The sequence below is a fragment of the Acyrthosiphon pisum genome, chromosome A2 (genome assembly GCF_005508785.2).
Source record: "Acyrthosiphon pisum isolate AL4f chromosome A2, pea_aphid_22Mar2018_4r6ur, whole genome shotgun sequence".
Taxonomy (NCBI): Eukaryota; Metazoa; Arthropoda; class Insecta; order Hemiptera; family Aphididae; genus Acyrthosiphon; species Acyrthosiphon pisum.
Window position 1 is genome coordinate 52,137,389 of NC_042495.1, and position 14,145 is coordinate 52,151,533.

The 14,145-nt window shown below is 30.2% G+C and overlaps 2 protein-coding genes across 5 annotated transcripts in view; one reads left to right on the forward strand and one right to left on the reverse strand.

Moving 5' to 3' along the window:
• The window catches only part of LOC100164662 (xaa-Pro dipeptidase), a 32,964-nt gene extending 22,244 nt beyond the window's left edge, over window positions 1–10,720 (forward strand). The window contains exons 7-11 of the mRNA XM_001948941.4: window positions 2,027–2,296; window positions 6,635–6,783; window positions 7,500–7,795; window positions 8,120–8,271; window positions 10,347–10,720. Coding sequence (XP_001948976.1) covers window positions 2,027–2,296; window positions 6,635–6,783; window positions 7,500–7,795; window positions 8,120–8,271; window positions 10,347–10,395 — 916 coding nt within the window. The 3' untranslated portion in view covers window positions 10,396–10,720. The remainder of the gene's footprint in view (window positions 1–2,026; window positions 2,297–6,634; window positions 6,784–7,499; window positions 7,796–8,119; window positions 8,272–10,346) is intronic.
• The window catches only part of LOC100166674 (UDP-glucuronosyltransferase 2B37), a 40,326-nt gene continuing 36,698 nt past the window's right edge, over window positions 10,518–14,145 (reverse strand). For 3 of the 4 annotated variants that reach the window (XM_029490610.1, XM_029490609.1, XM_001948896.5), the window contains 4 exons: window positions 13,192–14,091; window positions 12,637–12,850; window positions 11,861–12,080; window positions 10,518–11,012 (listed from right to left, as the gene is read on the reverse strand). In XM_029490610.1, coding sequence (XP_029346470.1) covers window positions 10,772–11,012; window positions 11,861–12,080; window positions 12,637–12,850; window positions 13,192–14,091 — 1,575 coding nt within the window. In that variant the 3' untranslated portion in view covers window positions 10,518–10,771. The remainder of the gene's footprint in view (window positions 11,013–11,860; window positions 12,081–12,636; window positions 12,851–13,191; window positions 14,092–14,145) is intronic. The other variant, XM_008190025.3, reaches the window with a different exon arrangement.

The window sequence follows — 14,145 nt, forward strand, 5'->3', positions numbered from 1 at the left end:
AATTACATTTTTTCCAAAATAAAAAAATAAGAAATACAGTTGAATTTTTAAAGATTTATTATTATTTTCGAAAACAATTGAATAATTTATTTTGGGGCGCTATTACAAGTTTTAGGTTGGCTAAGTCCTCCACAGCCCCCCTATAGTTGTGCTTATGATTATAAGTTATAGGTTACGAGTTTGTATAAAATAAATATACAGTTTAATTCTATATATGCTATTATTTTACTGTCTATATATTTTTTCCATGTCAGTCAATTAATATGAAGGGCCCCTCGGCTTTGCTAGTTTATATTTTAGTTTTTAGGACGGATGAATTTTTATTATTATTGTGCTCTTGTTAAGTAAATTAAGGTTAAAGATTAAGTTTGTTTATTAACTATATAAAAATGTAACTACTGAACATTCGTTCAGATCTTAAATCATTAGCGATCGCAGATTTTGACTTTAGATGTATTATTACAAGTTGTTAAGTTTGGGTCATTTCCTAATATTTTTAAATTTACCCAGAACTCTTGAATACTCAAAGTACTCTTTTTATTTTTTTTTTTCATATGCTACAAAATCTAAATTTTACACAACATAAATTAATCGTTTTTACTGAATACTTGAAACACGAAATGATTCGTATAATAGGTATCATACTTTTAATTAAACAACATTTGGATTACGATTAAAATACGAATTGTACACTTGAGATAAATTTGTTCAAATTTCATAGCAGAACCTTATCAAGAAAACTTGAAAATACACACAAGATTTTAATCTTAACCTAGGTGAATTGAGCTCTGTTTAGAATCATTTTTCAAATGTCATAATTTATCAATGTTTACAGTTATATTCTCACTGGCCCACAAAACTCCTGAGTTTTAATTTTTTTGTTTTGTGTAAGTATAATATGCACTTGGTCGTTGGTTTATTGGCATAGGGAAAATATTTGGAAACGTGGATCCGCTGTTTTAAAAATATTTATTATACATGAGTATGTTCAATAAAATATGAAATAATAGAAGTTGTTTTTCATTGGAATAGAAATTATAATGATTCATCATATTATCATTATTGTTTATTAAAAAAAAAAAATATATATATATATAATATAATCGCAAAATAATTAAGTTGAATGACGCCAATTGCTTTATCATAAAATAATTGTATTAGTTTTAAAATCTTAAACGTTTCTTTTTCGAATCCATTAATTTATTGATAATATAAGTATAACCATATTCCATAAGCTACGTTGTGAAAAAAATCTTATTAAAATTCGTGTGAGTATAAATAATACGGCAACTGTATTTCAAAGTAAAAAATAAAAATACAAACATGTGCTTAATAATATCTATGTAATAGCATATTAGTTTTATTATAGTAGTATCTATATTATAAATTCAATGCCAATAGTAATAATTACTTTTATTATTAATTTTAAATTATTTATGTCGCTCACAAATATTTCATACACATAACATTATTATTAAACGTGTTTAGAAAATGTTTTATCGTTTATGATGCATTTTATATTTATTTAATGATATCGCATACTGAATAGTGTTAGTGACATCATATTTTGTTTTAAATTTCCTAATAAAATATATAGTAAATTATATTATTTTAAAATTGTTGAATATAGAAATAAAATAATAATATACCTAGATATCATAGTATTCTATTCTCTGTAGTGTTGTAGACACCGCTTTATAGAACATCATAATGACTTGTGAATTTAGTTGCCTATATTCTTTAAGCTGACATGCGCCCTGAAATTATATTATAAGTTATAACGTACATATAATTACATCAGTAGTACAAATACTAGACCTATAATTTCAGTTAAATCTATTTTTTTCGGCCTATGAATTGATAAAAATGTACAATGACTAATGAGTGTCAGAACTACCTACAGTTTATTAGTTTAGGTCAGTTTAGGGGATCTTATTACATTTTATTGTTTCAATTGTGAATTATTATCTAAACATAAAACATTATCATAGCCCATAAGTACTTGTATGTTATTTTTATGTTTCAGCCGCGTTATCAAAACTGATTACGAAAAAGAAGTCATGAGGTACGCGACGAAAGTCACTTGCAACGCTCACAAGTCCGTGATGGCAAAGTGTAAGCCGGGCATGTACGAATATCAATGCGAAGCTAACTTCCTACATTACGCTTATTACGTCGGAGGGTGCAGGCACGTGGGCTATAACAATATATGCTGTTCAGGCATGAACGGCGCCGTCCTGCACTACGGACACGCTACCGAACCAAACTCTAAAGAGATCCATGACGGCGACATGTGGTATAATATTAAAATAATAAAATATGATACAATATTTTGTTTATAGGTGTTGACACATGTAAATTTATTTAAAACTTTATCTGTACCTATTAAATATTAGTTGAGTACCAATATATCGCGACGACAAAGAGTACAATGTTTGTAAAAAAAAAAATGGTGATTCTTATCGTTCATCGTCGTTGTTATATATATTCGTGTCTATATACCTACTTTCCATAATATAGGTACCAAATCATAAAGAATTAGCATATGCCATATAGTGTAGGCATGCGTCAAAATTGAATAAAACATTTAGTTTTTGACATCAGCGCCGCGATTTTGTTTAGGAAACAAAGAACACAGCTCGAGATCAATACCGTTTAAATTTAATAAATATGTAAATCTCAACTTTTCTTCTTATACCTATTTCGTGCAATGGATCGTGTCTCCAAAAATGCCCGTATAATATAATATAGCCTATAGGTATAATATATTATAGGTATACAGGATAATTTACCATATTGTGTGTTCACCCCGTTTTCCTTCATTAATGAATTTATTGAAAGTCTGTGTTTTAGAATTTTTAACTAATAGATATAATATACTTAAGGATCATATTTTAAAATACTTCGATTTTTATATTATTTGAGGAATGCTCTTAGACAATGGGCAATACGCCAATACCGACTTCTTTTAGATTCTGAGCGGAGCGATATGAATGTATTGATTTTACAATGATGTATTATTTTTATTTATTTACAATTTATGTTTTGTGTCTGTTTACACGATAAGTAGTCGAAATAATGCTTCGATTTTCAACTTCAGTATCTTGTTTGATGGGAAAGTGAATCTAGTTGGTGCATTCGGGAGGTCAAAATTTGGTTGAAGTTCCTAGTAGTTTTTAAAAGTGTTGGGGAAAAAAAATGTTGAAAAATGTTTTAGACAATTGGATTTTGGTTTTTGATGAAACTTAAAAACAAATAACCGTAGATAGATAAAATTATTACTGAATGTTTATATTAGCATTTTTTTATAGGAACATCATATAATTTTCAAAATATTTTGACTTGGTCTGAGCTGTTTACGGACATTTTCAGTTTCCACTTTTTTTAGTTTTTTTTTTAAAAATTGTCAATACCTTTGCATTTATTGGGTCAAAAAGGTAAAACATTTAATACAAAGCTCCTAATATAATGTTACAATGGGAGTTAAAAAATATTAAAAATATTTAGTCTCAATTTTTTTTATAAGCATTTAAAGTTTGAATTTTGACAAAATACGTAAAAATCACGAAAATATGCACGGCAAAGCATGAAAATTTAATACAAGGCTCCTGATATATTACAATAAATGTTACAATACTAGTTGAAAAATATTAAAAATACATAGGCAAAATTTTTTTTTTATAAGCATTTTAAGTTCGAATTTTGACAAAATGTATCAAATTTAAAATTATAAAATTATTTTGTAGTTATACAATTATAAACTGCAGTTCAACTTTTATAACTAACATTTAAAACAAGGTTCTACGTAAGCTTATTATACAACTACAAAATATAAAAATATAAAAACAGTTTATTTTATAGTTATTTTATGTTCAATTTTAGACGAAATTAGATATTTAAACGAAGATGAAAGATTTTAGAATTGTGTTATTTTAGAAAACATTTTTCGTGGGTTCTTGAAACTTTTAAAATATATTATTATATACAAATATGATAATAAACAAATAATATAAATTCAACTTAATCGGATATTGTATTAATAATAATAATATAATTAATATAATATAAAATATCCTAAGCTGACAAAATATCGTTTCCGCTGAGAATTGTTTTTCGTATATAATAATTATATTATAGTTAGGCTTGCGCGATTATTCTTTGACAAAACCGATTATCAATTATAGGTTCCAATCGACTTTACCGATTAATCGGACATCCGATTAATCAATCGATTTATTATCAATCAATTAATCCAACTACTGCAATACTAAAAGTAATTCAACAATTGAACTAAAAAAACCGATTAATTTATTTAACAATAAATAATATGGTAATAAATTATATGGCCCTAAATTCCGTCCATACAATTGTGTGTAGGTACTACGACACACTTTCTGTAGTACGAAATGTAAAAGTGTGTTATTCTAATTAAACCTTTATAATTATATTATGTATAATTTAATACCTTCACATTTTTTTATATTTTAATGGTTTTTGCCAAACCATATTTTAATTATTATCTACGTTCTACACAGACACACAGTAAACAATATTTTGTGTTGTTACGTCTTATACTCTTATTATATAGTTATTATTATAAACTATTCATTGTTATTGAGAGTAGCTATTTTTATTATTATCAGCTATTACTAGTGAAAAGTGGTAGGTATATAGTAAACTATATATAGTGTTTCAAGTGTTTATTTAGAAATAATTTAGATTTGACCGATTTGGGACTATGTGTGTAGTACGAAAATTTGGAAATTTTATGGACTGGGCCCCTAATATAATGGATATTGGATAGTCAGAGTTAGAATTTTTTATTATTGTTTTTATTTATTACTGACTGGTTGTGTACAATGTACATTGTACATGACAAACAATTTCAAAAAGACTTTAACATAATTAATTAAATAACAATTACATAATAATTATATTATAAGCATAACAAAATAAATAAAAAACTGTAAAAACATAAGTAATGTCATATATAAATAAAAAAAAAAAAACAATCAATAATAAATTAATGATTATTTTTTTTATTGATTGATCGATATTAATCGATTTAATCGAAATAATAATTAATCGGTGTATTAAGATAATGTAAAATCACCGATATGACCGATTAATTATATGTATAATCAATTAATTGTTATAACCATGCAGGCCTAATTATAGTAACCTACTGTACAGCAGAGAGACACCCACTTGCCCACTTTTAAAAAAAAATATGAGAATCATCTTCTTTCCTGTAAAATGTCAGCAGAGAACTTTTTGAAAATTTTTAATGTTGATGTAATTAAAATATTAAATCGAAGTCGAATAAGAAAAGTAGTGTTTGTATTATTTAATTTTGTGTTCTAAGGATAATATAATATTATATATGATAATAAGTTTGGAAGATATGGGTGACATGACAAATTGAAAATTATAATAATTAATATTAATAATTTAACATTTTATAATTTGTAAAATATTTCTGAATGTATAATCAGTATAATATATATAAAATTATAAATAGATACCTATTACATCAATTTAATATTTTTATACAACTATTTTTTAAAACTATTGTTATTATAATATAGATCTTAACTACCCAGAAACTACTCGTTCAAATTTTGATTTAGTAATATCAACATTTTGAAAAATGATCAACTGCTTAAAAATGTACAATAAAAAAGTTGGTTCTCATTTGAAAATAAGTAGTTTGTAACATCCCAGAACACTTCTGAAATGGTATAAAATATCTAAGTATTTGAAAATATAGTGCCTATAAAATATAAGAACCTATTATATTTTAATTATATCTATTATATTTTGTATGTAAGGAATAAATGGGGTTGTATGCTTGGTGAATCATCCTGTATACCTGAATTGTTATTTATTTTTTTATAGTAGAACACATACGCGTGGCTTCTTTAAAAAAGTAAGTCGTTCAGTAATGTATTAATATTATGTATATTTTGATTATGTCGATACGGCGGATGATAAACATCAACTCTATCCGTTTTAGGTAGGAAATAATAGTTTACAGGCATTCGTTGTAGCGCGTATATATATTGATTTTTTTTTCATAATTGCAAATTATCTATAATATAGACATTAGACGTAGGTAAGTTAACATTTCATTTTTTTTGAATCTAGTATGACCCGTGGAATAATTTCTTGATTTCCGTTTTTATAGACTCTGTCATCGTACTATCTGGTATGATGGACGATGGCAAAGAAAATATAACATTTTTACAATACTAAAAGAAAAAGCCACCTAACTAACGCCCATATATCTCCCCAATTACTCGACGGAATTTGTTTTAAACTCGTTAAGTACCTACAACATTTTATATCAAGCCATTTCAGTAATATTACCTTACATGTATACTCGCTAGCAGCTGCATCCAAATCACAGAACTTATGCAGCAATGCAGCATAGCCTCATAGTATTATAATTATGCACTGCGCTTATGGATCTATGCGAATAATAAGTAATAACTAATAAGTAATAGGTAAGTCAAAACATATTGATTAGGTATAATACGATAGTTGATGAGTTATTAGTGATTACTGTTATCTGATTTAATATTAAATTAGTTGTCAACATAAATATATTGAACGTGTGTTTGTTGGTTTGCAGTTTGTTTGATATGGGAGCATCGTACAGCGGCTATACGGCAGACGTGACTGTATCATTCCCAGCTAATGGAAAGTTCACCGATGATCAACGCGTGATTTATAACGCCGTGCTTGCGGCCAGCCGTGCCGTTATGAACGCCATAAGACCAGGTATACATTATGGTTGAAATATACAAGGTTATTGCACATATACTCTTTCTCAATCAAATATTGTATAATAAAAACAAAAATGGCAGCGTAAAGGGAGCCAATAATAATCAAGTATGTAGTGTGGAATTTTGAATTTGTTAGCTTTTGTCAGCGTATTTTTGATGATAAGAAACATTGATATTTGTGATATCCCTTTACACAGTCATTTTGTTACTGATGATAACAATCCGAGTCGATATGCAATAACCTGTATATTTTAACCATGGTATACATTTACTAGGCTGTCACTTGAATTCCTCTGGTCTGACCCTCAGATACCCTTCCCACGATTTTGAAATCAATGCAATTTTAACTGTTAAATTTTGTTTTTTGTCAATTGTAGTTTCGTTATCATGACAAAAATAATGTTTATAGGTTAAGTAATATAATTGAGTTTTATTTAATTTTTTTGTAGTAACATGAGATTCTATTTTTGTAATAAGCAGGACGGTTTATAAAAAAATATTTTTTTAATTGGCTTTGACTGCTTACTATTTATCTATTAACGTAGATTTATGTAGGTAATACATTAGCAGACCTACCTGGTTGCGCATTATAACTGGTTAAATAATAGTAGGTACCAAAAAATTGCCATTTTTCATCCTGATTCTCCAAACACTCAAGTATCCACACAACCATCATTGTCTGAGCCCGATATTTAAGTAAAGTTGTTTTAGGTGTTTCCTGGGTGGATATGCACATACTGGCCAACAAAATCACGCTTAGAGAGCTGCGCGAAATTGATTTACTTCGCGGTGACGTTGACGAAATGTACGAAGCCGGTCTTGCCGCCATATTTCAACCACACGGGCTTGGGCATCTACTGGGAATTGACGTGCACGATGTTGGTGGTTACTTGGAAGGACATCCAGACAGGCCGCTAAAGCCAGGCGTTAAGGCCCTAAGAACGGCTAGAAACTTGGAAGCGGGCATGGCACTCACTGTTGAGCCGGGTTGTTATTTCATCGAACCGGTATAACAATACACTTTTTTGAAATTTGATTTGATTTGATGTTTTTGATTTTGTATATTATAATGTGGGGTGTAATGTTGCGCCCGTGGCGTCTTTTAGGTCGTTTATTCATATGTAATGTATGTCGAACAGTGGCGTAGCAGGCAGGGGGTTGAGATAACCCCCTGTGCCAACATTTTTTAGATTAGGCAATTTATTTTGAAATTCCTTTTTTTGTTAGCGAAGGTCATCCAATTTCTATATTAACCCCTCTAAATGTAGGTCTCAGTATATCTAGGTACTAAATTAATCGCGATTTCAAACTTTATCGTGTGAATGTTTCAGCTGTTAAAGCGGGCTCTCAGTGATCCGGTACTGTCCAGGTTCTTGAACGAAAAAGTGCTGAAACGGTTTTGGAAGTTTGGTGGCGTGCGTATAGAAGACAACATTTTTGTTACGGAACGTGGAATCGAAAACTACACCCCAGTACCAAGGACGTAAGTTCAAAGTTTGAAGTATAGAGTTTTATACTTTTGACGATGGGACACCGATGGGTATGTTTGCCGTTTCTGCTTATCTGTATTGAGAAAGACCACACGATCAATAAATTATACCCCAGCGGGTTTTGAGCCAATATTACTTGAGTAAAAAACTCCTGCAGTTGTCGAGTTAAACCATAAATAATGATAACTAGGGCTAGGATTTATAAGCATTAGTATATATTTTTTTTCAACGTCCTTTTAAAAATGTGTTAAGTTATGTCCATGAATTGCCTAATATTGATACAAATAATCTATTTTTTATTTTGTTTATTTTAAGAACCATGCAGCTTATTATATTGCACACTTTAAAGGAGCACACAACACAAAAAAAAAAATTATTTAAATTATTTTTAAATGTTAAATTATTGTAACTATGGCTATATGAAATGATTTGGTGAAAATCCGATGTAAAAAAAATTATTACTTTAAGAGATATTAAGAAATGTAAAATAGCCGCGTGATGTCATTGGGCCCTACTCATCGTAATTACCTATCTTATTGAATAATGTGAGTAAAAACGTAAAACCTATACCATTATCCTTAGAATTGAACATTCTTTCAATTAAAAAAACTTATTTTTTGTGTTGTGTGCTCCTTTAACTTTAAACAAAAAAAAATACGTGTTTTTTGGTACCTATATATAAATTAATGTAGTGTAAAATGCTAGATATACTATGATGCAAAGGTGGGCAAGTTAATGAAAATAATTAACTCAAGTTAAGTTAAGTTAAGAGGACACAAGATCGATAAGTTAAAAGTTAACAGTTAAAAAATTATAAATTTAACTCGATAAGTTAAAAGTTAATATAGAAAAAAATATTAATTTAACTCAGTTTAAAAAAAGTTAATCTATTTTTTTTAATTAGTAATAGTATGCAAATCACATAAAGAGTGAATGTGTTTTTCTAATTTCTAATTTATTAGTTATAAAAAACAATTTTATTGAACTTTTATCATGATGTACACTGTATACCCTTTTACTTTTACTTGACTATTATTTACTAATTTAAACTATACTCATCTCAAATTAATAATTTAACAAATATATTTTTTTATATCATATAGCAATTGAATAATTTAAGTTATATAACATTCAAACATAACAATTGTTATTTAAAATTATTAATTTTTTAAAAACATTTATAATTGCAATTCGTATAATATATAATTTACAACTTAATAAAATATATGAATATATACAAAATTATATTATCAAGAAAAAGAACAGAAATGTTTGTGTTTTTGGTATTGGATTATTTTTATTTTATACTGACATAGTAATATTTACGTATAAACAAAAAATTTCAAAATGTTTTTAACTTGATGGATTTTTTTTAAATTAACTGAGAAAAGCTAAGTTATTTCAACTGTAAATTAAACTAGTTAAGTTCATAAGTTGATTAGAAAATAAACTAACTAGTTAAGTTAAAAAGTTAAAAAAAAAATTAACTTTAACTTTTTAACTAGTTAATGCCCACCTTTGCCATGATGTATACGGTCCTAATTTAATTTTCATAAAATCAGTAATTTTGTTGACTGACAAAAAATAATGTAAAAATGTATTGAAAATACTATAGATTTATTTAAAATTAAAACCGACAAAAAAATTATTTTGCTTGTATAAAAAGTAAATGTATTAATTTCATTTTAAAATTATTAGATGCTGTACTTTTTCATGATGGTGGGGAATTTATTGGTAAATTCATATTTTAATTTCATTGCATATTCTAACAAAATTAAGTGCATATTTTACTATTTTAGATTGTATATAAATCCTAGCCTCAGACTTTTTATCATTAGTTAATTTTTTGGATTTTATGACAAGTTAAAAATATTTGTTTCCAATATTCTGGCCTATAATACACTGTTTTTGGTGGTAGTTAATGACCGAGCTTAGATTTTTAGTATCGCACTGCTCCTTGAGGAAATACGCAGGAGAGATGGCAAACGTCGGTGTAACATTTACTATGTAGTAATTACTAACTGCGCTAAGTAATGAACGTGTATGTTAATTCGTTATTTTGTGTTAGTGTCGAAGAAATTGAAGAGTGGATGAGTAAAAAAGAAACGATCGCTTAGATCAATGTCATCGAATATGATACGTTGCGCCATTTAATTGGATTAATTGATCAACAATATTACTTATTTTAATAACTAAACGGGAAATGTTTAAAAACAAATTATACTTATTTTCAAAATTATTGCTCAATTTGTTTATTTTATATACAGTTTATTATATTATTATGTATAATATTGTAAAAATAGATTTTAGCTGCAGTGATTATAAACTTAGTAACTTAATTTTATATAATATGGTGTATAAATATGGTATGTTATGGTAGATAACATAACAAAACGTGTTAATTCATTTCTTATAATAATAAGTGTGCATTTCGGTTTTGGATATTTACGGATTTTTTTAATCGCGTAACGAATAACACGCCGTTATAATATTTTAATGCATACATTTTTTTACTTGGCACGCTATGTAAAATAAAAATAACAAAATCAACAGCCCGACGCTGACCACGTCTAACAAAAAATATTGATAAAAATCAAAATCCATCGCCAGAGATGCAGTGTTGGTCGAATTCCCGTGTCTGATCACGTACTCAGTCCAAAACACGGCTGTTTCCAGTGCACTTGATGGCCTGTCCCTGAATCTTGCTGACAACTCGGATGCCTTTGACTTGTATCTTAAATAAATTTCATGAACGTTTTAATATTGTGTATATATGTGCAATGTACAAGTGCAAAAAAAAAACTCGTGATGGTATTTAGTGTTGCGATTTTGTGGACTGTCTTACATTCAAGGCATTTAAATACAATACCTCTTATTCTCACACATACGGTGTTAAAGGAGTGTTTTTTATTCTATATAGCTAGTAAAGGCGTTTGCATGTATAATATATTTATATATATATATATATGTGTATAATATATTAAGTTATTTTCGAAATATTATTATAATATATAATATATAAATTATAAATAATATTATTATAAATATTATTTAAACAATTTTTGGTTCAATTAACTTTTGCTTATAACATATAATATAATTATAATATTGTCAATTATGTGGTTACGTAAAATAAATTTTGTTTTTATTCAAAAATGATTAACCGTATAGAGTTGAATTTTTCACCAAATATTTAAATTCTCATTTTTTAGACTTATAAATATCTTAGCTCTTCTGAGCTATTTATCGACTTTCTTACTTGTTCGACTTATATATGATACATTATTTGTTTCTTAGTTAAATAGCTTGAAAATTGAATACAAGGTAGTGTATATTTATTATTTGTTATGATTTATGACCAAAAAATTAAAATTATCGAAAATTCATATTCATTTTTATGTTTAAATTTGTACTAAATTCGTTAATGATTTATCAGATAAAATTCAAATTTAACACATTCATAACAGTAATTCCTCGATACCTAATGCACAGCATAGTGACTTCCCCGGGGTTTTTTTTATAAGAGGTTCTTGCACGAGACATTATATGAAATATATAGATAATAATATTACTTAGTCTTACTTGCTGTCCATGATGATAGACTGAATGCTTTTGATCAGTTTTTCTACGGTTATCTGTTGATGGTCCAGTCCGATGGCTATGCCTTTTGCAACACAGTCGGCGACGTTCGACTGCTGATCGCCGAACACAGGTATGCCGATCATCGGCACTGCAAAGTGCACAGCTTCCATAACGCCCATAAGGCCACCGTGCGTTATGAATGCCTTAACGTTTTTATGGCCTGTGAAAGCACAATCATAATATTATATATATTGTATAGACTATATGTGTTACGTGTATATTACAAGTTGTGTACTAAAAATAGCCTATCTACAACGCCGTATTATTTAAATATAATAATTTGAATAAGACATTATAATATTATTCCAAGTGGCATTTTCGGATATACCAGAATTATTAAGACAGTACATTTTTAGTTATTTTCTTGATATTTCAGACGTTTGTTTGGGTGAGCTAGCGGCTAGGCCCTCTCAGTTTACGAAGATAGAAATTTTAACCAGTCCCTATTTAATCAAATAAATAACACTCTAAAGCGGTCAATCTTAATGATATATACGATTGAACATGTAAAAAACGGAGTATTAAGTTGTGTTCAATTCATTTAGTATAATATCTACATAATATGGTTTTGAATTTCTTTAATGCAGTGATGAGAACGTGGGATTTATTCCACTATTGTGTGATTTTGTTCCAAGAAAAGTCACAATTTAATCATTGGTCGTCGTTATAATATTCAATTATCAGCATAACGACTACATATCCGTCGTGGAACTTACTTAGGATCTGCTGTTGGGGCATCCACTTGGACACTTTAATTCGTGCGGATATCATTTCACCCTCGTATTTCCACAGCACGCAATACGGTAGCGCTTCGAAAGCCCGTACGAATGCCGTCGTGAACTGTACCGGAAACGACGATCCCTTCAACAACGAACCAAAAGACACGTAAATGACACCTTGGTCGCACAAATCACAGTAATCTGTCCATTCCTATTGCATCACCAGTTCAAGAAACACAAAGATATTATCAAAATGTAAATAATAATTCTAATGATAAATGATTGATAATATGGTTTGTGGATATAATTATATGAAAGTGATTTAAGTGCATTTACCTACGTATTTAATTGAATTTATTTATTACGATGAAAAAAATTTGTTTTGTTTTGGTGTATGTATTTTAAAAATTGATAAATTGTTCAACTTGTTTTCCAATTTGGTAATTTGGACTTTGGAAGTACGGTAGTGTATTTTTCATTGTAATTGCGCACTATTTATAATTTGTCAGGAGCGCTGCCGAAAATTCCTACGCCTGAATGTATAATACTTACATTGGCCGCGTTTTCAAGTTCTGCAGGTTGTGTGATGTGCAAGCCACCCACTTCTACGGCGTTGGGAACCGTTGGCCTGGGCTGAGTCAAGCTGTGATGGGCGTTGACCAGCACAAGTGCGGTGCGTCGGCGCGTGATTTCAGGAACCGGTGGTGTGCCGGGACCGAAGTGCCGCCGGACCAGTTCGGTGGACGGGCCGTCGGAGAAGGCATGGAAGCCGATCGCTCCGAAGTGCGTGGCCAGCGCGTTGATCAGCCGTTGGGCGAACGACATGCCGTGGCCGGTGTACGTGAGTAGGTGGTTGACCAGGTACGCTGGGTTCTGCGGGTTGGCCACGCGCTGGTTGAGCTGCGGCGAGTAGTTGGACGTCCGGATGGACACCAGGGGTGCGTCGTACGCGTGCGCAAACGCTGAGAAACAGTCTGTGGCGAATGCTTCGGTGAACACCACGTCAAACGTGCGGGGCTCGTGGATCAGCGCACGGACTAATGGGTGTTCGAATGTGGCTTCGCACACCCGGTGATTCATTCGGCACAGATCCCGAAGCCCGGTAACCGGATCAACGCGGTGTCCGAACTCCTTGGTCACGTTCAGCTGGCTGATGACTGGCGGAAGCGAGTCTGACACGTCCACGTCCACGTACCGGCCTCCTCCGCCGACGTTGTCTTTGCGTCGCGGGAACGGGCTGATCACGGTAACATGGTGACCGCGTTCGGATAGCGCGACCATCAGCGGTTCGACCATGGCAAAGTGACTGTGGCCGTTGTACGGGAACACGGCCAATATCCTGGCGCCACTTGTTGCGGGCGTCCATGCCAGTGATAACACCATAACCGCCAACATGCTCACCTGCAGCCCTACCGCCCAACGACCAGTTGGTTCTATAACTAGAGCCGTCATCTGTAGAAATAATATTAATAATATTACCTATATACATTTATTACGTCGTGATGA